The sequence below is a fragment of the Wyeomyia smithii genome, chromosome 2, assembly GCF_029784165.1.
Source record: "Wyeomyia smithii strain HCP4-BCI-WySm-NY-G18 chromosome 2, ASM2978416v1, whole genome shotgun sequence".
Classification (NCBI taxonomy): Eukaryota; Metazoa; Arthropoda; class Insecta; order Diptera; family Culicidae; genus Wyeomyia; species Wyeomyia smithii.
In genome coordinates this window covers 115,942,841-115,967,671 of record NC_073695.1, presented here as the reverse complement: position 1 = coordinate 115,967,671, position 24,831 = coordinate 115,942,841, and the positions used below count along the sequence as shown (strand labels likewise).

Here is a 24,831-nt window from a genome sequence, read left to right as displayed (position 1 = left end):
CGGGCTTGCAGTCCAAAGCCCCTTCTTTCCTCGACCAACGTACAGCAAAACAATTGACCACGTTCTCATCGACGGCCCGTTCTTCTCAGACATTACATACGTACGCACCAATCACAGTGCTGAAAAAACTACAAAACCCTGATATAACCGGTAGTCCTCTACGGAAGTCCTCTTAATGTTTTCGAACGGAAGGTGCTTTGAACTATCTACGGTGGAGTACAAACGGACGACGGATGACGGCGACTGCGCATAAACCTACAAGCGATGCTTGGAGAGAACCCCATAGCACACCTGGCGAAAAACAAAAGCAGCAAACCCTACCGGCACCAGAAAGTAAGGGGCGCAGGAACTGGTGAAACACTTTATAGAGGGGGCTGAAGCCCCCCCCTAGCCCCCCCCCCGTAGTTGCGCCCATGACAGAAACTATGGAAAACTACAATTATTTGCGAGAGCGGGGGCCTAGCGTGGTTGGTAACGTCTCCGCCAACCACGTTCGACGCCTGGGTTCGTATCCCACCGCCGACATAGGTGTCGATGGTTGTGAGGTGGCGTGATCCACTCACAACCAACCAAACTGGTCTAGATTCAATCCTAGCCGACACCGGGAGATTTTCTGAGGCGAAAAATCTCTGGGATCACGCCTTCCATCGCATGAGGAAGTAAAGCCGTTGGCGCCGGTCCGTTAATTAACGGGTCGTGAGTTAGAGTTCTGGGTGTGGAGTCGCCTCCCTGGGCGTCGGTGATTGGCCACAACAGTGGCGGAACTAGACCGACGGAAAATAAGCGAGAATAAAAAAAAAAAACAATTATTTGCGAATCAAAAATCTGCGTTTTTCAGACAAATCTGCACATCCCTGCGGCAAAATACCTAATGGGACCACGGTGGGAATTATATGTCACATACAAATCAGTACAATAGCATAAGCGCGTCTGAGGCCTGATTTGAAATTTCGGGCAGCACAAAAGTTCTTACGTTTTATTCTTTATTGTCTTTATTGTCTACAAAAAAATATTTCGAATCCCTGCAGTGTTGAGGAGATGACTTATTAAAGAAAGAAGATACAGTTCAACAATGTTAAGAATATAAATAAGGAACAAGAAACATTCTGCAGTGCTCCAAAACGGTACAAGACATTGCCCTAATTTTAGTTAAGCTTTCGTTTTATGTTTAGAGTGGTCTGTTTTACAAACAAATCACAATTTCTGGTGAAAATGTTGCGTTTTGGTCTTTTAACTGATATCATATTCAGACATAGCCAAAACATTTTAGAACGGTTTTCCAAGTTATCTTTTCTACTCAATTTAGTCATTTTTTACGCGTTTTCATAAAAATTTGAGACAAAATCCTCGCATAAAAAGACTGCCGTATAATTATTGGAATACTAAGCCATTCACCACAAAATGCTTGTCAGGTGAATGACACGGCGATTCCGATTTTGCTCTGCATAAACAGTATCGTCAATTGCGAAACAATTTTTCTCGCAAGAGGCAGGAAAACTATCTTAGAAGTGCGCGGGTATATGCAATCTGTTGGTGTCTTTTACAAAAAGAGTCAAATTTCCGCGCTGTTTGTTTAAGACATTCAGGCAATTGGTCGTATCCGTAAATTTTTCGATTTTATAGTTTTCCTTCAGTATCGAAAAAATATCGGGGCGAAATTATCGATCCAGCTTAATATCAACGTCAGTTGTATCGATAAGAAATGGCAACATTCAGGCCCGGCGGTATCGATACCAAAGATATCGATACGGTATCGGCCAATGCTATACTGAGTACGTGCAATGCTTTGAGTCAGCGTTACAAGATGAGTCAGAATTCTTCGGAGCGCGTCTAGAGGACAGCTGGAGTTTTGTAAAAGCAGTCATCAACATCGCAGCGGAAGGTGCCATTGAGTTCGTCGAGGGGAATCAAAGTAACGGCTGGTTCGACGAAGAGGATCAGACGATTATAGACGAGAAGAATAAAGTGCGATTATTGAGGTTGCAGCAAGGACTTGACAAAACGTGATGCGATCTAAACAGAAAAGAATACAACAGATTCATCTTTTCCGGGACAAAAAGCGTCACCCAACGGCATTGTATGCCAATATACAAGGAGGGCGACGAGCTGGAATGGGAGAACATCCGAGCGATCACGATTTTTAACGCACTCTCCCAGATTATCTATCGCCGTCTCTCGCGGCTTGCAAGAAGGTTTGTGGAAAGTTATCAGACCGGTTTTGTGGATGGGCGATCCACAACGGACCAACTCTTCATGCTGCGGCAGATCCTCCAAAAGTGTCGCGGATGTCAAGTGCCCACACATCACCTATTCATCGATTCTAAAGCCGCTTACGATAATATCGTGCAGAGCTATGAAAAATTTTGGACGAAAATGGTTTACCTGCGAAACTAACAAAGCTGATAAAAGTCACGATTTGAGTGCACTGTGTGAAGATTCCGGGTGTGTTATCAAGCCCGTTTAAAACACGCAAGGGGTTTTGACGAAGCATCTGTGTTTACTGCCTCCTGTTCAACATTGTACTCGAAGGTCAATAAATCTAGTCAGCTCATCCGATTCATTAACGACGTGTACCTTGTCGGAAGCGGTTACTGAATAGTACACGAAGTTGAAACGTGAAGCTAAAAGGGTTACGTTGAAGGTGAGTACGTCGAAGGCTAAGTGTTTCCTGCAGCAGAGAAATCCGCAGACGTTTTGTGCCGTGTCAAATAAATGATTTGTGAAGAAAAAAAAAATCCGCAGACGTAGCGTAGCTGGAAGTCGTGCCTACTACGGACTCCACAAGACCTTGAGGTCTAGTAAATTTCTCCCCCGTACCAAGTGCACCATGTACAAGACGCTTGTAAGAGGCCTTTACGGGCACTAAACATTAACAGTTCTCGAGGAGGACTTGCAAGCACTGGCCGAACGACATATGCTTAGGATCATCTTCGGCGAAGTATAGGAGGATGGCGTATTGGTGCGAAGAACGAACCACGAGTTGGCGCAACTCCGCAGCAATCCCAGGATCGCGGAAGTCGCTAAAGCTGGGCGGGACTTTTTGTGGGGATGCCAGACAAAAATCCTGCAAAAATGGTGTTCGTCTCGAATCCATCCGGTACAAGACGTAGAAACGCTCAACGAGCTGGGAGTATGAATCGCTCAAAAAACTGGAAACAAGCTGCCGTGGACCGTGGTTGGTATAGCATTGTATCCCAGATGAAATCCTGAGGGATATTGCGTATTAAAAAGCTCTAATCTTTCATTTTTTCGAGCTCTAGGACAACACTGGTTGATTATGTTGAAACTTAGTACATCTTCTCATATATCTAGGTAAATATTTTTAGACTCAGGTGAAATAATATAAAAGAGATGTATGAAATTTAGCATACACTTTATTCAATATATTGCATCTCAGAAACCTTGGGTTGTATATAAAAACTTTATAAGAATGAGTTGCAATGATTTCTTTACAAATATACATAAACGAAAAATAAATTTTTGAAATTTTCGTTGAAGTTAGGCGTCGTACACAAATTACGTAACGCATGAAGGGGGGAGGGGGGGAGGGAGGTTAAGTCTGCGTTACTCATTGTTACATAGGGGGGAGGGGGGGTAATTGAGATCGTCACGTAACTGTGATGTTTGCTCAAAACTGCAAATTTGGAGGGGGGGACAGGTTGTCCAGCGTTACGTAATTTTAGGGGGGGAGTCATATCGAACGTTACTTATCGTTACATAGGGGGGTAGGGGGTCTGATATCTAGGTTTTTCAGCGTTACGTAATTTGTGTACGACGCCTTATCTTCAATTTTTTATAAACGAAGAAAAAATTCAACTTTTTTGCTATATATTGATTATGAATTTATTTTTGAAGAAAAACTTTTTTAAGTTCATCATATTAGTTCCATACAACACGTTCGCAGTCTGGACGAGGGAAATTTTTTCTAAGTCTATATCGCACCCTTATTAGCATCCTTGAAAAAATCACATACATTGCCTACTTTAAAATTTAAAATGTAAATCTTGGGACAAAAAATGTAATTAGTTTATGAAGTAATCCCAGCTTAACGGAGCTCTTCCGTTAGATGCGTTTCCGTAGAAGGTCCGCAGGAGACTGAATTACCTAGTTTTCTCTTCCCACCAGATATAGTAAGTCGCTATACAAGTGTGAGAGCAAGCAATCGGTCAGTTACAAAAATAACTTCCACAAGGCAGTGTGTGTGGTTGATCGAGGCGAGGGTAGAGCATAGAGCAATAGAGAAGGGTGATCGATATTGATCTTAGGGGAAACTACCTCTCCCAGTAGTTTAATTGACCAAAACACCACGCCGGAGACATTGGAGATTGCGGGTTCGAGTTCCGCCTGGACGAGGGAAAGTTTTTCTAAGTCTATATTACATCGTTACCCCGTGTTCATTATTAGCATCCTTGAAAAAATCACATACATACATAGGGTAGAAGCACCGGTTTTGGCCATAGTATGTTATTAATAAGAGATATTTGGCCTAATTCCTTAGAAAAATATTTAATTGAATCAGCTCATCGTGGAAATCGGATGAACTCGCATATATTTTTCACTAATATTGAGTTTAAATAGTAAAATTATGTTATTTTGTTTATATATTTTCCAACCAAAAAACTTCTCTAGGCTCTTATTTTGGCCATAGCATTTCTTAATTGGCCACTCGGGGCTCCTATTTTAGCCAAATCGCGAAAAAGTTTAATTCACACGAATTTATTTTATAATTTGACTGTACCATGTAGATATATTTTATCAGGAGAAAATCCTTGTTATTTAACTAACTAAAAGGCCAGTATATCTATTAATCAAACTGAATAATAATATTATATTCTATGTGCAGTGCAGTGCAAAGTACTTCGAGCTAGAATTTTTATTGAGTAGGATATTTAATATCACTAACATCACATCATTGATCTATGTTAATTTTTCTTCTCTCATTTATCTTTATTATCCCTCTAGTGTCCAAATTAAATTTTAGACGGACTTCGAAAAAATCACTATGAAGCTTTATAAACATTTTTTAAGTTTTTATTGAAGCTTTTTAGAGGTTCAACTGAAGACCGTCTGAAGGCGGCACTGGGCACTAGAGGGTTAATAAGCTTCCGCTGTTTGCTCTTTTTCACATAGAAACTTATTCGTATTATTTCCCAACTATAGTCAAAAGTCTGAAGCGTTAGTTTCGGTGGATACAACCGAAGTAAAAATTTTGTAAATAATTTGAAAAATAGAGAACGGATATATTATATCAAATAGCGGTTCTGTAGTAATACAATCCAATCTTATCCACAACCAGTTGTGTGTTTTCACGAATCTCATGCGATATCTTATGAAAGCCAGAAAAACTTCGTACTTTTCATGTTTTGCATCAATGTTAATACGTTACCATGGATTTGTTTACATATGGCCAATATCAGGATTATGAATTATGGATTTGGTTTGATATGTGGCCAAAATTGGATCGTTGATCGTTTTTGGAAGCCTTTGTTATTTTTGATATTGCAGAGAAAAATCATATCATAATGCCTGTATTTTTTATCCATGTACTGTAATAAGTAATGCCTGATGCTGGTAACAAAATTTGCTATAGAAATGTAAAAACTTAAACAAGATTATGCTCAATCAAAAATAGCTTACAAATTACCTAAACTTTAGACTGTACAGTAAACCTGGGAGGGTATATTTAGTTCCTTTATTAGAAGTAAAATACGCATATTTGTTTGCTACAGTAAGTAATGTATTTGTCGAATAACATCAGCAGTATCAATAGGAGACTTCGAAATAGGAGTAATTCAAGATACTTCTTCACAATTATCAATTTGATTCTATCATGGCCAAAACTGGTGCTATGGCCAAAACCGGTGCTTCTACCCTACATGTAATTAGTTCATGACGTTCGCTTTTCTGTAAAATCAACTGCTTCTGAGCTACAGTAGTTTCAAGGAACTGCATACTAAAATACATATGCCCTGTTAAAAAATTACTCTTGAGTCGTTCAGTTTTCTCTATAGTTTTTCGTTGAGTTGGAATCCGGAATCGGAACCACTTACTAGGTCGATAGGTCATGAAATAGGTGATGTGGATAGGGGAGGATTGTACAAAACGCACCAGTTAAGCATTTACGCGATTTACAGCGCTTCAAATCATTTCAAAGCGACATTGAACGTGTAGTATGGTTGTAGGATCTATTTATTGTATGGTATATGACGAAGTTTATAATGAAATACTCGATTTCAATGTCTTTTTTGGTAAAAATTACCATTGCCGCCGAACAAGCCCGTGACCAAAACGCACCACAACAAAGGTCAGTATGCTCCAAAGCAGTATGCTAATATGCCACTAGCAGAAATCAGCATGCGAAGTGAGAAGCGCATGATGTCTCGAAAGTAAAATCAAAAATAATGGAACACGCTCTAAGTTGTCAAGCAATCTCCTGCAAGCTCTTCGTAGTGCATTCTGCCCCAATTTTAATGTTGATTGTTTTTAGGTAAAATTTGACGAACGTTGGTGAAATAATTTGAACTACTCATAGCATTATAAACTCCAAAAGTGTAAAGGTTAGGGGAACCATAGTTTTTTGTATAATTTACAAGTCAGTTAATCATAAAAGCTTAAATAAAATTCATAAATAATTACATGTTGGACAGAGCCACAGCCAATTGCACAGTTTTTTGAGTATTTTAGCCATTATGGCACACTTTTTTATATGAGAACTGTAGAGAAGCTGGGTTTTTATGAGAAAAGCGCAGAATTTCGTCATATAAAGCCATATGTATAAGTATTTTGGGGAATTAATAGGATGGGCCATCTTACCCAACTGGTGCGTCTTGTACGGTTCTCCCCTACTTTGTTGCAGGAAACAAAGCGTGCTCCAGAACATGAATCAACATCCGTTAGGTGATTAAACAATTTGGATTCATCGAAAAAAAATGGTATAAAACACCAGTGATCCACCGAGCACGTGCATAAACCACGAAAAATGATTGGTAAGACTGTCTGCTAAATTTAAAGGCTATCTAATAAGAACTTTCAACTTCGCATTTGTCGCAGGTTTTTTCACAATTACACTATGCGTACTCGTAGTTGTTTTAGCCCAGAGTTGTCCACCGATTGGGTCATCGCAATCGGATATCAACTATCAGCCACATCCAACAAATGCCTCGAAGTATATAGTATGCAATAACGGAGAGCCACAAGAAATGGATTGCCCGGATAAGTTGGTATGGAACCAGGAAGCTCTCACATGCGATTGGCCTAAAGGCAATCCTAAGAGTTAGCAATCGATTTGAAGAGAAGTCTAAAAATATATTTAACTTTTTTGAAATAAATAAGATTTATATTGTAAGATGCACTGTTTAGTTTTTAACTAACGGAATATCCAACCAGTAAACAATAAATAAAGTGAACTATGAACTATTTCTCGTAAAACTTTTTGAATATTATACAATTCCTCCCGGCTGGTCTCAAAGTACGGCCTAACAAACCAGTCATCGTAGGTTCTAGTATCGGCTCAGGAGAGACTGTCAGTGTCAGCAGGGTCGAAACGTTATTATCTTGTACACTAAACAGCTGGCTGCGATGTTTATGTATAATAAACAGAAGGTTGAGTTCCAAATAGGAAGGTTGCTCCTAGGCTTTACTCTTTTAGTTTTAATGTTATATTTTGTTATTCATTGAACTTGTACCGCAACACGGTTCGTTAGGTGATATGTTTCCGAGCTCTGTTGCTTTTATTTTACTCAGGAACTCAATGTATGTTATTTCACTGAATAAATTTCCTAATTTGAAACTCAAAAAGTTTATGGTTTTGTAACAAAAATAAGTTCGACTCCAACATACCCTCCATATACTTTATACTGCCGAGAATACACTCACGGAACACATATTCAATGTTAGCGATTTTTGGGTACCATTCTCTTTGGGAATATACATTTTTTCACTTTCGAATAACCCCAGTTTCGTCGCACTAACAGCAGCAAATAATATATGCACCTTTAAACTTAAAATTATTGAGAGCTATGGAATAAATTCCAGGGTAAAATCTCAATTTTTACAAAAATAAGGGTTCAGTTCAGCACAGCATGTTGATGGGGTTTTTGTTGCCAGGACAAAAGAAAACTTTTTTGTTGCAAAGCTTGTCGTATGCTTTATTTATTAGAGTGCGTGACATGTGAAACCATGATTTGATGTTCATTGAAATGCAAAAAAGAACATTGCCATTTTTATTTTTATTTCCTACACATTACACACATAACATTTAATAAAATAAATATAGTAATTCGATATAGAGTTCAAACATAGTTTGCGGCCAATTCGGAAGCACTGTACGCATTGCGCACACTGCAAATTGTTCGATCCCTTTTGTTCTCGCGTAGTAAACGATACCATGTATCAAATCCTCGACAATACGAAGGCGCATCCAACACATCTATAAAAATGACAATTTAAAGCACACGGAATTGATGGCATTTTAAGAAATTTCGAATAAGCAGTTCTAAAAAACGTTGACGTTTATAATAGGCATGTGAATGACCGCATCCAAGCTGATTAAAATAACTTAGTGGTATTGCAAATTGTTGAACCTTCAATGTTGTTATTTGTTCGACATTAAAAATAACTATAAGTTTAGCTTATAACTCGTTGAAGTGTGGCGGTGAAGAGCGAAACTTCTTCTCTGGCAGACGTAAGTTGTTGTTGATGTAAAAAAATATTCACATTTGTCTTCCTACAAAACAGTAAGTATTGTAATAGGTGTTGTGAAGTTTTTCAAAAATCCCAACATTGAATAAACATGAAATAATTTATGTTTTTCAATTATTCGGCGATTATGAATTTAAAGTTATTTTCTATCATATTTTCTTATTAAGTTTAAAATATTTTTTATTAAAAAAATGTAGAATGAATTTAGCCTTCAACAAATCTGAGAGATTATAAGGTAAAATATAAAAAAATATACCATAATCTATAATAACAATCTCACACATAAACACACCAGGTTTATCTATCTAGTTTAACAAGTGTCTACAAAAACATGATTCTACATCTTCTACACGCATTCTATAAGGGGAAGCGAAATTGATCTCAAAACGCATCCACCAAACAAAACATTAAACTGAAATGTAAAAATAACAAACCTTGTGAAATGACTTTAGGCATGAACAACAACGGTTTTTTAGCAGCATAGGAAATAAAAGTGAAGCTTAACGGTGAAATACGTGCTAACGCGCAAGCTTCCGCTCACACTGTGTTCGATAAGCCTGGTTTTGGTTACTCGAACGTCAGCCCAATAGTTATGGCTATAAAAGCAAGAAAGAAAGCAGTACACACGAAAATCTGTTACACGAATCATCGCTATGTTGGGTCGGTAGTATTTCTTCTAACAATACCAGAAAATTAACAACCGTTTTGTACTCCTACAGCCCTCGTTATCATAGTGGGACTGGTCACCGGAAGCTATGCGATATTGTGTCCTCTTCTTGCCGATGTTGATCTGACTGTCCATCTACCTCATCCGACAAACTGTTCCCGATTCCTGACATGTGTGCATGGTATCCCAACCGAACAAGAATGTCCAAAAGGTTTACAATGGAATGCGGCTTCAGGAGTTTGCGATTACCCTTTCAGTGCGAATTGTGTTGACTTCGATGAAACGTCAATTCTGTTCGATGTGACTTCATTAGAAAACGGGATCTGTATGTCTGAGCAGGAAGAGTGTCCACAAGGTAACCAATCCGAGGAGCCATTGGTGTTTTTTAAAGATACGGACTGCCGGAACTTCCATATCTGTATCGGCGGGGAGAAATTATCAATGTCCTGTCCGCCGTCAACTTTCTGGAAGAGGGAACAGTGTATCTGTGGTGCGACACCGGACGAGGAGTGTGTTGCATTGGACCGTTTGATCACACTGCCACCATCAACGCCATTAACGGATGAACCCTCGGGGAGGGTACGTCGTTCAGTAACGTACGAATCAACGGAAGCCGAAACAGTAGTTGTTTCCGAGATCATTACCGAAGCGCTGATCGAAGAACAAGGAATAGGAGATCAAGAAATTATTATTCAGCCGGCACCGGTTGAGTCAAGTGCGATTATTCCAACTTTATCACTGTTTGCCGCTGCTGGTATAGCGTTCACATTATAATTTATACAATATTGTTATTTGGTTGTTGTTATGATTCAATAGAGTTATGATTATTAGGATAGAATGTTGTTCAATCATTTAAACAATTTTTATTATTCATAGCGTCGGTGGTATGTTGAATAATCATAGATTTGTATAAAATATACTTATACTAGATGTTGAGCCATGAACTATATCCAACAACCACAAACACGGCACAGACAAACGATAGTCGCTGGTCCGACTTTTTATTGCTTTGCTAGCGAGTTGTTTACATGTGCGACCTTCAGAAACAAATAGATTCATATCCTTTCCAGTATTGAATGATAGGTTGATTGCACTTTATTTAAAGTTCTACTTACTTTTTATATTTTATTCTCCCGTATATTATTTTAAACCCAAAACCAGTTTATTTATATTTTCCATATCTTCATTCTTAAAATTGCACCTTACGATACACTCAGTATGGCGGTGACCAAAAGTACAGCAATCGAAGAAATAGTCTGAGCATCTGCACCCGATTGAACAGGCTCTGATCCTGAGCCGGAACTGGAGCCAGATCCTGTGCCAGAATTGGAACCGGAGCCTGAGCCAGAGCTGGAACCAGAGCCGGAATTAGAACCGGAACCTGAGCTTGAGCTACCAGAACTATCCGCCGCTCGACGAACTCTCACTGCTGATTCAACGACACTTGCTTCTGATTCACCCTGTTCAGCTTCTGGTTCTTTATCCTCATCGAGACCTTCTGAAGGTTGTTCAACTTCTTCTGGCTGCTTATCCTCATCGTCACCATCTGAAGGTTGTTCAACTTCTTGTTCCGCCTCCTGATCGCCTTCTTCCTCTTCAGAGTGCTTCTGGTCATCGCTGTCGTTAATCCTATCCCCATGATCATCACACTCATTATCGGAATCATAATCACAGATGCAGCTCTTTGAATTCCAATACAACTTGTGAGGGCAGCTTAGTTCAATAGGTTGAGCGGCCACACAAGCGTAGAACTTGCGACAATTTCGATGTTTCAGAAAGACAACTTCTTCCTGAGGTTTGGAAATCAGTGGACACTTCTCCGACTGAGGTAAACAATGCTGACTGGTTGAAATAGCGCTCACATTGAACCAGGCCTGTTCCACAGCATCCCCACGAGAGCAATTAGTAGCACGCGGATAATCGCAAAAGTTCGTTTCTTCATTCCAGTGCAGGCCTAGTGGGCAAAACTGCTCGACGGGATTGGATCCAACGCAGGTTAGAAACTTACCGCAGTCGGTAGGATGAGCCAAGTGCACCGTCTGATCGGGATCAAATTTGATCGGGCATAACAGTGAACCGAACGCACCGGAGACCAAGCAGAGCGCAATTAGTACTGGAATTATATTAAAAAATTGAGAACTTATTTGGGTAATAGAATGATAAACTTACCAATCATTTTTACTGCTATTACGATATCTTTTGTACTGAAAGTGAGTGACTTGTTATCAGACGAACTCTTTTATAGTAAATGTATCCATTGACCCTTCAAAACAATCTCTTGTTGACAAACAAATCTTTTGAAGTACCAAAGTAGTTTCTCATGCTACATACTTAGGGCAATTTATTTAAGTGGAGCGGTTTTCATTCATACAGAATGATGTTTGTCTACTGTCTGAAAGCAGGCGAACATTACAGAAAGCGATGATTCAATAATCGGAAATGAGTGAGAAGTGATTGATATTGGATTCGATACCGAAACTGAATGATAGGGGTTTGTTAATTATGTAAACCTTTCTATTATTTGATAGATGTCCGACCCAAGAGTAGAAAGAACATTAGTCCGATACATACTATAACTTTACAGCAAAATCCATTGTAACTGGATGCATATTGTGCAATCCCATGCACATTCAATCTACCATTTTTGATCTGGCTAAAACTTTGCTCAGATGTTTATATGAGCAAAAGATGTCATTTTGTGCTGTTGGCATTTTTTTAATCGCCACTTATTTTCAAAGGGCTCATAGGGTAATGTATCATGATTCGACCAATTTAGACTATTTTCAAGGTACATCGCTTTTCATGTCACATTTTCACCATCAATATTACATGGAATCCTAAATAAAATACATTTATCGGAAAAATCTATCGGTCTAGTTTACAAAAATAATAATTTATAGCAAATCCGACGTAAATTAATTTAATTATATCGTTTTTCCTGATCATAGATTTTGTACCATGATCGGACCAGGGTGAATCATGATCGGACCAAAAAATGTATCATAATCGGACCAGTGTGCTTCTGAGACTTCAAGCGATTTTCCGCTTGCATGGTGTTTGGTTTGGGCTTGATAAATTAGATTTTATCAATTTTGTTCGTGATTTTTAAAAAAATTTCGAAATTTTTTCATATTTGAGTTTTAAAAACGGCAAGTTTGCCTATTCAGTTTCTGGGTGTTTTTTCGGTTGCCGTTTCGTTTTACTGATAGCTTACTTCACCACTACAATTTTGAGAAACGATGTATGACAAATTTGTAGTCCTCAAATAGTACTACAAATTTGCTGAATATTGCAATGCTCTAAGTTTTATGCCTGAAGTGTGAGAGCCCATATTCAGTGCGCTATTCAGCGAATGTTACTTATTACGGGAATTACTTTAGCCAATGTTACTTATTACGGGAATTACTTCTCGGTGAAATATATATTTCACTCCCACGCTCACTTCACTTTTTGAGACCTATTCCCGATTCCATCTAAAGTGAGGTGACAAAAACTAGCTCCGTGAAGTGAGATTGACAGTGAAGTGAAAATTAGAATAAGACAAGTGAAATGAGTTTCCCAGCACAAAAATTTCTATGTCTCAGAAAGTGGAGTTTTTCCGATTTTTTTATTCGAGATCTCAACGTTTTAAACATTTCTAAGACATTTGGCATACAAAAAAATCCGATATCGAACAGTTCATGAACTTCATCAGTCAAAAAAGTGACACTTCGGCCGTTTTGAGGCGCCACTTCCCGAAGTTCGATTGAGTTGAAATTTTGTATGAGGACATTTTTCGAGAAGACGAAGCTTTTAAGCCCTACCGCTAAACTTAACTCAAAAATCAATTTGTTCTCTTACGTTTCATTAGCCGCAAAAATTTTTCAGTCTCAAATAGAGTTTCGTTACTGAAAAATAAATTTGCTACATATTATCATTAGATCACAAATCAATCGGTTTTTAAACCTTCTTCATCTTCTTGAAATCACTTCGTACAAAATGGTCGTGAAAAAGATTAACGCAAAACGTCACTATTCCCATTTTCATTTCAGTGATATGAAACTCATAATAACCCAGATTTCACAGCAGTTGTCACTTTGCGACGTTTTGTTAACCTACGTGAGTCCCGTGTTCACTTCACTTTGAGTTCACCGTAAGCTCTCCCGTAACAAGCACCAATGATCGCGGTGAATAGCATAATGTATATTATATAAATTTCACTCCAAATTTAAAACTTTTATTAACATTTTACTAACTCGAGCCAAACTTACTCACTAAATTGTTAGAATAGTATATGTTGCTGACATGTATGTATTTATTGAAAAATAATTGGTGTCCATTCTGTTAAAGCACTCAGAAGCTTTAATTTGTTCCATTTTTCCTCTAATTTTAAACCAACCGTTCTCTTAAAAACGTTATATTATCCTAACATTTCAACTGCTTGTTAAAATATCTCGCGAAAGCGCTACTAACTATGTGATTTCAATTAAGTGAGATTGGCTATCTCTTCACGAAAGCACTATCTGTTATTTTTTTCAAACTAATTTGTTAGTCGCTATCGTATCTATTTGATAAAGTTGTTTGAAAGAATAAAATCTAGTATTTCATACTGCTTAAAAGTTCAATTACAGTTTAAGGTTAATTGAAGAAAGTTATCGGTGCTATGTCATAAATCTTTTCGTAGAAACCTTAGTCATATTCGTCATTGTATTTGGTATCCCCGAGCGTTTTTATAAAGCTGAGACAGATGCCTCGATGAAAGCTATGACAACCAATCATTCACAAATATGAACTTTCATATATTTTAATACATGATTCTTTCGTAAACTGGTCGAAACTTTGCGGAAAAAAGTGCTTCTTAAATTAGGTTGACACTGAGTTATATTTTCCCCCATTATACTTCAAGGGATGTTTGCAGTGACGTGTAGTGCAGTGTAGTGTAGTGCAGTGTAGTGCAGTGTAGTGCAGTGTAGTGTAGTGTAGTGTAGTGTAGTGTAGTGTAGAGTAGTGTAGTGTAGTGTAGTGTAGTGTAGTGTAGTGTAGTGTAGTGTAGTGCTGTGTATTGTAGTATAGTGTAGTGTAGTTTAGTGTAGTGTAGTGTAGTTTAGTGTAGTGTAGTGTAGTGTAGTGTAGTGTAGTGTAGTGTAGTGTAGTGTAGTGTAGTGTAGTGTAGTGTAGTGTAGTGTAGTGTAGTGTAGTGTAGTGTAGTGTAGTGTAGTGAACCTTACGTCGTTTTTGTGAGGTTTCATTCTATAGAAAATAAGCTTCATCATTTACATTCTGTTCCAATGAATTAAACGTGAAACCCCTCATTGGGTATTAGGGTGGGACAAAAAATAAATGTTAGCTCCCAAGCACTTTTCGTGTTCCTTATGGGTCCCATAACAACTGGGTAACTTTTCAGATCGATCGGTGAAACGCCCGATTTGCGCCCGATTTTTAAAGTTTCCATACGATTTTATATGGGAAAAAACACTTTTTCAAAACTTATTCTGTAGAAATTCCCAGTTAGGTCCTAAAAATATATCGATACATGATATTTGTAAGAAATCTTCCTGGGAAAAACTCTTCTGAAGACCGTAAGGCGCTACGATGCTTATAGAAACAGCTATTCACCCCAAACTGATTTAATGTCTGACGGACGGCTCACAATTGAAATTTTCCAGCAACACTGCTACAGCATGCTGCTATTGAAGACTTGCTTAAGTATGAGAAATAACTTCGCGTGGAATTAATTTTCAAAGTGTGATTTTTGCTCATGGTATCTTTGGGGAAGCCTCCAAGATAAATTTAAGCGATATCATTTCTCATCACATGGTTGAATTTGCAACAGCAGCATGCTGCAGCAGTATTGCTAGTAAAATTCAATGGTGAGTCGTCCGTCAGACATTCAATCAGTTTGGGGTGAATAGCTGTTTCTACAAGCATCGTAGCGCCTTACGGTCTTCAAAAGAGTTTTTTCCAGGAAAATTTCCTACAACTATCATGTATCGATATATTTTTAGGACCCAACTGGGAATTTGTAGAGAATAAGTTTTGAAAAAGTGAATTTTCCCATATAAAATCGTACAGCTCCTTTTTCGTACAAGGTCCTTTTTCGTTCATAGCTCAATGGCAAACAAAGAGCTGTCAAAACTTGGCATGACCAAAATATATTCGGTTTAGACAGACCAAATATATTTCGGCCATGTCTCAAACTACTATTTTAACTTTTTCCAACTTAGTAAAGTAAACAAACTTTTTCTATGATATTTAATTGATATTAATAAATCAGCGAATTGTTATAAAAGTACCTCTACATATTTCTCACAATAGCTCTAGGAAAGTTGCCGTAATAATTACTACTTCCTCTTGACTTTGGATTGACTCAGGCATGATTTAAGTATTTGTGAACTAATTTCAAAATAATGCTACCTAGAATCAGTATTTTACCGAAAACTATAGTGTAGTGTGATTCTTAGGTATTTTATTTCGATGGTGCATAGCATTGATCAGGAAAATCTTTTAATGATCCTGTGGAAATACGCGAGTAGGTGATCAGTCAACGGCGGATTTATTTCAAATGCAAGCTGGCACCGGACTCGTTTTGCAGTAGTTTGTTTTTCATCAGCAGTCGTAGGAGGCTGTGGGACTGGTTTGCTATCATTCTAGTTAGGTATCGTAAAAGTAATCGCATATGATTGCCAGCTTATGATTTTCAATATAATTTAATAAAGTTTAGGTGTTTGTTCACGGTTTATATCGCAAAAGTGTTTACTCTTAGTTGTTGTTTTCTCATGAGTAAAAAACGCAAATGGGACGGACTTGCCATGAGCGGCAGTGCGGTTATCCGACCAAATTTGTATCCCCGGAGTAACTTGGGACTATCTTCGATTTTATCCTAGATCAGATTGCGGCACTAAACTCTCCCTTATTCAAGCCTAAATTCAGAAGTTGCAATTTCAAGCACGGCTACCTTTACTTCGCCTGCGCCGACAACACTGGAGAAAACCATACCAGACCTAACTCCCTGGGAAGGAGCACAACTGCGTGTATTCAACACAAAAAATTTGCGTTTGTAGGTTTTCACCCCCTAGCGTGGACACTTACAGGGTGACAAAAAAGTTCGGTCACACAGGAAAATCTCAATATTTCAAAGAATAAGAAGAAAATCTGAATCTGGCTTTCATAGCTTTATTCAGTAACTCATACAGATACTTCACAGACGATATCTCGGAATTACACCACCTTTCTCTGGTCGAACCGGCTTCAGACGTCTCGGAAAGTCGTCGCAAGCGGCGCGCACGTGCTCCATCGGCATCTCGTCCCAGATTTTAATGATAACTCGCTTGAATTGCTCCAAATTAGTTATTTTATAGTCGTTCAGCTTCGACATCATGTATCCCCACACGAAATATTCCAGTGGATTCAGATCCGGAGACGACGGAGGCCATTCATTCTTCGAAATGAAATCGGTCAAGTTTTCCTCACACCACGCCTGAACAACCTTCGCGGTGTGGGATGGGGCGCCATCTTGCTGGAAGCAGTAGTAATCGTCTTCAAACAATAGTTCAGCTTGAGGCAGAACATTTTTATTCAAAACCGTGTCCAGGTAGTACGCTGCGTTGATTTTGACCCCTTTATCGATAAAAATAAGATACAGTTTACCTCTCTTGCAAATGGCTCCCCAAACCATCACTGACGTCTTGCTTTGGAACCGGGAAACGTTCAGCTTGTCCGCAGGAGCTTGCTGGAGGCTCACACTCCAAACTCGATCATTTTGGCGATTGACTGTTTGCTCCAAAACAAACAGCTTCTCGTCCGAAAAAATAATCTTGTCATCTGCGCGCCAACCGAGCAACTCCCGCGACCGTTGGTACCTCTTGTCCTATGTAGCTTTGGTAACCCCATGAACCACCTGTTTTTTGTACGGTGTAAGTTTTAAATCCTTGCGCAGAAGCAGGCGGATTGATTCTCGGTTCATTTTAAGGTTCCTGGCCAGCTTCCGTGCAGATTGGGCGGGATTCCGGCGAATCCGGTCTCGTATAATCTTTTTCAGCCTTGGACTTTGCCTTGCCTTGCTACTTTGGGCAGCAAAGTTAACCCTTTCATTTGACATATAGATGGCACCAGAGAGATGCAACGTGTAGGCTACAGGCGACCCCAAAAAAGTGTGACCGGACTTTTTTGTCACCGTGTAAAACGAAAAGTTACTGCGATTCATCCAGAATCAGACTCGAACAACTCCCCATTCGGTTATCCGCGTGTGAGAGGAAGGTTCCGCAGGAAACTCCAACTGCCTCAACCATCTTCAGCTCGCAAACCCAGGATTTAGAAGCCACCTTCCGTGCTGGTCATGTGTCTGTTACTCATCGCTTACAGAAGGCGAGCCGAGCCAGTGTCGGTGCAAAGGCAACACAAACCAGTAGTTCTGCCTATGGCAACAAACTGATAGGTACTGAATAATCCGATCGAACCACAGGCAGATTGCACACTCAATGAGCCGCTTTTGCTACATCCAGGTAAATCTTCATCACGCTTAGTGGGCCTCCAGCATCCTTAGTAGAAGATCCATCAAAGAGCAACTATCTGTTGCACTGATCCAAGAGTCATGTCAACAACACAAGAGGCATCATAGAGGACTCAGAAGGTAGGTTAATTAACTCAAATAACCTGCCTAAATCTAGGACTAAAATTCTGTTGAGCAGAACGAATTAAACGTGACATCGTCGTTGCCATAATAGCGAGCCCGGAAACCTGAACGTGAGTCCACCTCCCAAGGTCTGTGTACTCATGCGGTACTGCAAAACGATCAATAAGCTGTTTATTATGATATGCGATGTGAACGCTCACCACACGATTTGGGACAGCTCGGATGCTAACAACAGGAGCAAGTACCTTCTTGAATTTCTTACTTCTAACGAGGTCAATTGAGGTAATATAGGAAACAGGTCTTTGTGCATAGGAACAGGCCTGCGTGCATGCGCTCAAAACTATCGACGGTGTATAACACCCGCCAAAGTCGGTCGCCGTATCCAAATATCGAGCAACTACGGGTCACCGGGGTTGCGCAGGAATATGCGCAACAGCTGGAGGCTGCGTTACCCACAGAAGAGCAGCTTGGCGCAGCTACTCTTGAAGATGGTTGGAGATGCATCCGCCACAGCAGTAGCGCTACAGCACTGCAGTAGCGCTACTACGTACAAGGGTTCCGAATCATAGAAATGACTGGTTTGACGGCGAATGCAAAAAAAAACGCAGCATATCGAGAATGCTGCAACATCATACGAGAGCGAACGTGGAACGATACCGACAGGCACGGAACAGCCAAAACACAGTCCTCTGAAGGAAGAAGCACCAGCAAGAGGACCGAGATCGCGTAACGATGGAAGAGCTGTACCAAGCTAACAACACTCGAAAGTTCTACGAAAAGATAAGCAGCTCCCGTGAAGGCTGCGTGCCGCAAGCCGATATGTGCAGGAGCTTGGACGGCAACCTCCTTACAGACGAGTGTGAGGTGATCGAGAGGTGGAAGCAGCACTTCGATGAGCCTCTGAACGGTGATGCAGTAGAGTGCAAAAACGGTATAGCAACTGATCTTGGTGCACGAGCAGAAGACAACAGGATCCCAGCCCCCGATCTCCTGGAGGTGGAGGAAAAAAATGGACGGCCGAAAAACAATAAAGCTGCTGGAGCGGACTAACTTTCCAGCGAGCTGTTGAAATACGGTGGAGAAACACTGGCTAGAGCCGTGCACTGGGTCATTATCAACCTTTGGGAGAAAGAAAGAGTTCCGGAGGAGTGGATGGAAGGTATTGTGTGTCCCATCTACAAAAAGGGCGACAAGCTGGAGTGCTGCAATTATCGGGCAATCACTCTGCTGAACGCCGCCTACAAGGTACAGTTCCAAATACTCTGCCGTCGACTATCACCATTTGCGAAGCAGTTCGTGGGGCACTACCAGGCGGTATTGATGGGTGCCAATCAGATCAGATATTCGCGGTTCAGCAGGTAATGCAGATATGCCGCGAATATAACGTGCCCACTATTCTTCGATTTCATTTTTTCGGCAAACGACATAATCGATCGAGACCAGTTATGGCAAATAATGCACTTCGGACTTCGGATTTCCAGACAAACTAGCGTGGTTGGTCAAAGCGACGATGGATCGAGTGATGTGTGTGTGTAGTTCGAGTATCAGGGGCATTCTCGAACGCTTTCGAAACCCGAAGAGGTTTAAGGCAAGGTGATGGTCTCTCGTGTCTACTATTAAACATTCGCCTTGAAGGTGTCATTAGAAGAGCGGGAATTAACACGAGTGGCACGATATTCCAAAAGTCGGTTCAACTGTTTGGTTTCGTCGACGATATCGACATTGTGGCTCGGACCTTTGTGAGGATGGTGGAAACGTATATCGGACTAAAGGCAATCGGATTGGACTGGTCATCAATGAATCCAAGACAAAGTACATGAGAGGAAAACAGTGCTAACTTCCCACCTCGAGTTTAAGTTGGTGGTGATGAAATCGAGGTGGTCGATGAGCTCGTGTACCTGGGCTCACTGCTAACTGCCGACAACGACACCAACAGAGAAATTCGTCGGCGCATTATGGCACGAAATCCTGCATACTTTGTTCTCCGGAGGACGCTCCGATCGAATAGAATTCGTCACCGCACCAAGTTAACCATCTACAAGACGCTGATCAGACCGGTAGTCCTCTACGGGTTGACTACGCTTGTGGAGGACCAACGCGCCCTTGCGGTCTTCGAGCGGAAGGTGTTGAGTACCATCGTCGGTGGACTGCAGATGGAAAACGGAACGTAGAGAAGGCGAATGAACCACGAACTGCAGGAGCTGCTTGGAGAGCCATCCATCGTCCACACCGCTAAGATTGGCAGGCTGTGGTGGCTGGGCATGTTGTAAGGATGTCGTCCGACAGTCCGGTAAAAATGGTTCTTGAAACCAATCCGTCAGGGGCGAGACGGAGAGGTGCATAGCGAGCTGGGTGGATCGATGTGGTGAAAGACGACCTATGGACCCTACGCAGACTTCACAGCTGATGAACTGCAGCCATGGACCGAGTAGAATGTAAACGACTCTTACGTACAGCAAAGGCCACACCACGGTTTGGAACAGTTTGGTAAGGTAAGCTAAGGGTACAGCCCCACCTTCATCATCGCCATAAACGATGAGGTCCTCGATCTTACACTTTGCAGCTCAAACATGTCTCTGATGAACCAAGCTTGTCAGATCAATGACATATAATTTTTGTCATCGAAGCTAATTCTTAGAAAAGGGAAAAATTCAGGAACCCGGAGAAGACTAACTAATCCTCGTTTAAGAGATTTTTAGTCAACTCTCCGCCGCCCTGCTCAATCGGCATACGCACTCCCTTCGAACTGGACATTGCTGCACGTGACATCAAATGCAGGATCACTCTTGGCATGATATCTGGAAACCGGGGGCTCATCCTTCAAATTAAAGATTCAATTCAATTTTTGAAAAACAAGCAGGTTTTTTTGAAAAAAAATCTAGCACTTTAAATTTTAATAAAAGTTTACGTCTCAAGATCTTCAGGGTTTATTCAGGGTTTGAACTATGGCCAAATTTTTTTTAAAGCAGTTCAGGGTTTTATATTAAATTGAAAAAAAATGTTTATTTTAAACATTTCGGCATCATAGTGGGTACCGTATATTAAGCCATATAATGTTGAATACCGTTAAAAAATAGTAAATTTTATGGGTAATATCTTTGCCGATTATAGAATAGGGCTATCTTCAACCCCAACAAAGTTATTCGTGATTTACTACGATGAAAAAAATGCCCTTTCTTAATTTTAATAAAATTTATACCAATAATAAAAGTCATACAAAATTCAATCAAGAATTGTGAAATTAGGTGAGCAATAACCGACTTTCTCGATGAAATTGTTTTGCTTTTTACGTTTTTTGCAATCGTCAGTAGTGCTTTTTATTTAACTGTTCCAAGTGCTCGTTCCGCCGAATCGTTCATCACGGTTCAAGAACTAAATTTCTTCTTCGCTCTATTATGATCAATGATTAATGATTTGTTTTGCATTTTTGCAGCAGCCCAAAATAGTAAAGTAATCAACTCAATCATTGAGTAAAACACTAAATCAACAATTCTATTATGCATATAATGTTATATTTTCTTTAAAAAATAAAAACGAAATACATTTTCGGTTATTTTCAAACACTAAGATGACCGTGGGCAACCAATTGGTGGGGTTGGGGTAGGCCTTGCAGTCGTTGTAGGCTCATAGCATCGTACGTTCCACGGCCAATCGCAAACACTTAGATTATTGTTCCACAGGAGATCGTCAGGACAGTTCATTTCTACTGCTCGTCCATTACTGCATACGAAGTATTTACTACAATCCGTTTCGTGACTGAAGAAAACTGGGTTGTCCAATGGCTGACAAATTGGTGGGCATCGGTGATCAAGGTGGTGGTGGGGGCGATACGCAAAGGCGCCAGTCGCGAGCAAACAGGTGACGAGGAAAAACACTGAAAAAATAACAAAATTCGACTCTATTTTTTGAGCGTAAATTGGGCGTGGTCAAATGTGTAGATAATTATATTAGTTCTCCTAATTCACTTGTTAGTAAACAAACTTACTCAGCATTTTGAAGGTTTTGACTATAGATACGCGCCAAGAATCGGTATTTATACTGACTAGCGATGCGGGGTAGCTCTTCCTTGTTGAACGATTCCGCTTTTTATAGACGAATTGTTTGCTGCAGTTTTGCGCGTTCGGGCACATACTTTTGGGATAGCAGTGATGTCTACATTCTGTTGACATCCGATGATTTGGATTCCTTGGTAGAACTTGTTCGTTTTCGAGTATGTACAATTATTTACGGGTTTTCTGCAAAAGAATGTAAATATGATTTGTTTCAATTTAGGTGATATTTCGACTTAAAATATACTTGATCTTTCAGCAAAGTAACAGATTATAAATTTGTTTGGGCAAAATGATGCAACTTCATTTCATATGAGTATTTTCTGCTTAGCGCCTCGTTATTAAAATGTCATTTAGAATGGAAGGTATTAAGATATTATCGAGGTTAAAAGCTATATTCACTAGACTTCGTTTGTAACTTACTGCTGTTCAAACGTCTTAATTTCCCCACAGTAGCAATCAATGAATTTTAATAATGCGGTCATGTCAAAACACAACTATATCTAGAAATGTTCGCTATTTCTTTAATATTCCAATAAAATTTGACTAAACCAATGAAACTAGAAAGGAAATCTGCTATATTCAGTTGAAGATAGCCATTTCCAGTTTTTTTTTCTTATCCGTTAACGCAAATAAACACATAAATATTAATTCAGAAAATATATGTTTTTCGAAGCTTAATGATCTGTGCCATTTCATAACTTTTTCAAATTGACGTTTTAGCCATTCTCTTGATATCAAGCAATGGGTTGAACTGTTTTAAATACGAAATAATTGTCCTAATAAACAGTCCATTTGGAGATAACTGGTTTAGTTACAACGTTTAGTGTATCGAAATTTATTATATTTAAACATATAAAAATAGATAAGGATGTTCCGCATTTATTGATGCGGATTTTTGTAACATCCCTACACACCAAATTCCCGAAACCAGATTCAGCAATCTTTACTGAAATTTAACAATAAAAACCATGTACTGAAATTTCAGCAATTGAAAAGTGTATTGAAAATTTAGAAATTTGTTTTGCTTTACCGACTTTCAACAATCTTTCCTTTGATTACTGAATTTACGGCAATATACTGTCACAATGTAAAAAAGGGTGCCTGTTGTCAATATTTTTAGTCCGCGCGCGTGAAAAAAGGCGTAAAAAAGGCTTGTAAGCCCTGAACGCCAACCGTTGAGACGTGAAGGAAGTGTTTGGTGAGTGGAAAAATTAATTATTCTTGTTTTTCTCCAGTTCAGTAGAGGAAAATGGCGAAAGGACATCGGATTAACGGATCGGACTTGAGCGACACATTACTCGAGGATCAATTAATCTTTGTGACATGATTGAAGGTTAATAAATAGTTATTAAATAATAAGCAAAAAATCGACTTCCAACGTGTTTTAGAATCTACACGAAGAATTCCCACTGAACTGATATTTCATTAATTCAACGGACGTTTGCTGGAAATTCAGTAATAGTCCGTCAAACATGAATGACATTTCACATTGCTGAAAATTCAGCAAAGTACCGTCAAAAAGAATGACATTTCACATTGCTGAAACATTCAGTAATATTTCATTGCTGAAATGATTACTGAAGTTTCAGCGTGGCAAAATTCAGTAAAAGTTTAATGAATTTCAGAAAAAAAAAATTTGGTGTGTAGTCTGTTTCTTATATAGGGTGTTCAAAAAGTTTGAATACACTTTAAAAATGTGTTAAAAATGATAAAACAAGATATTCTTCTATGAGTCAATTCTTATTGAGGCAGTGTTTATTGAGAACCTTTACGCCGACGCGGCGCACTGAAGACAGGAATATTTATGTGGGACGGGGGGATGCTGGCCATCGTCGGCGCCTAGAGCCGATTATTTTGGACTTTGTGGCGCTGTTGCAAGACAAAAAATTTCTCATCAGAAACTACCGACTTGCGTACCACGAAAGTACTTTACTACGACGTCGCAGTACTCCTTCGTTGTGCGCGAAAAACAAACAACAAATGACAGCAGCCTTAGATTAAAGCTGACACCAATCCCAATACATATAGAGCGCACCTACACAACGATAAGAATTTGTATTTGAACTTATTGAACACCCTGTGGACTTGGAAAATACAGATCCGATCGGCTTGCAAATTTGTATGTAGAAGTTTCTTGGACCAGAAAAGGTTTTATGACAGTTCGAGCGGAAGAGAGCTGCCATACAGATGAATTGATTTGGCTGAAACTTTGCATGTGCTATTGGTTAAATTATTCGGAACACGACTTATTCTTGGGAAGCTATTTATAAATGCTACTTTGAGAAGGTATTGATAATTACAAATATTTTTAGGGCCAAAACGGATTGTTTGATCGGTGTGACGTCTTCGGCAAAGTTGTAGATAGTAATTCTCTCTTCACGAAAAAAAAATAATTCAAAAATTTTTTTTTGAAAAAAAGTTATCAGGAAACCAAAAAATAACTATCTAAAAAAGCTAATTTTTTAAAAATCTGATTTATTTTGTAGAGAAACTGCAAAATATTACCTAAGCAATGGAACCGGTCCGATCATGAAGGAACCAAGGAACAAAGTTATAATATTCTGAAAAAACTTTATTTTTTTTCCACAGGGTAAATTTTTTTATGGAAGGACAAAATTATTATCTACAACTTCTTCAAAGACACTTTGCCAATCAAACAAACTGTTTTGAATGTAAAAATATTTAAAGTACCCATAGAGTGCTACAGCCAAAACGGTTTGTTTGATTGACATAGTGTCTTCGGTAAAGTTGTGGTTAACAATTTTTTCCTTCCAAAAAAAATATGCCCCTCGAAAAACAAA

At 39.4% G+C, this 24,831-nt stretch overlaps 2 protein-coding genes across 2 annotated transcripts; one reads left to right on the top strand and one right to left on the bottom strand.

The window, feature by feature from the left end:
* The first annotated feature begins 6,979 nt into the window (after window positions 1-6,979).
* LOC129719836 (uncharacterized) lies at window positions 6,980-10,141 on the top strand. The gene is made up of 3 exons (XM_055671245.1): window positions 6,980-6,986; window positions 7,051-7,272; window positions 9,420-10,141. The coding sequence occupies exons 1-3, from the start codon at window positions 6,980-6,982 to the stop codon at window positions 10,139-10,141; spliced, it is 951 nt and encodes a 316-aa protein (XP_055527220.1).
* Window positions 10,142-10,227: 86 nt separating this feature from the next.
* On the bottom strand, window positions 10,228-11,573 carry LOC129722910 (uncharacterized). The gene is made up of 2 exons (XM_055676758.1): window positions 11,537-11,573; window positions 10,228-11,480 (listed from the first exon to the last, which is right to left on the bottom strand). The coding sequence occupies exons 1-2, from the start codon at window positions 11,541-11,543 to the stop codon at window positions 10,570-10,572; spliced, it is 918 nt and encodes a 305-aa protein (XP_055532733.1). The 5' UTR covers window positions 11,544-11,573; the 3' UTR covers window positions 10,228-10,569.
* Window positions 11,574-24,831: the final 13,258 nt, after the last annotated feature.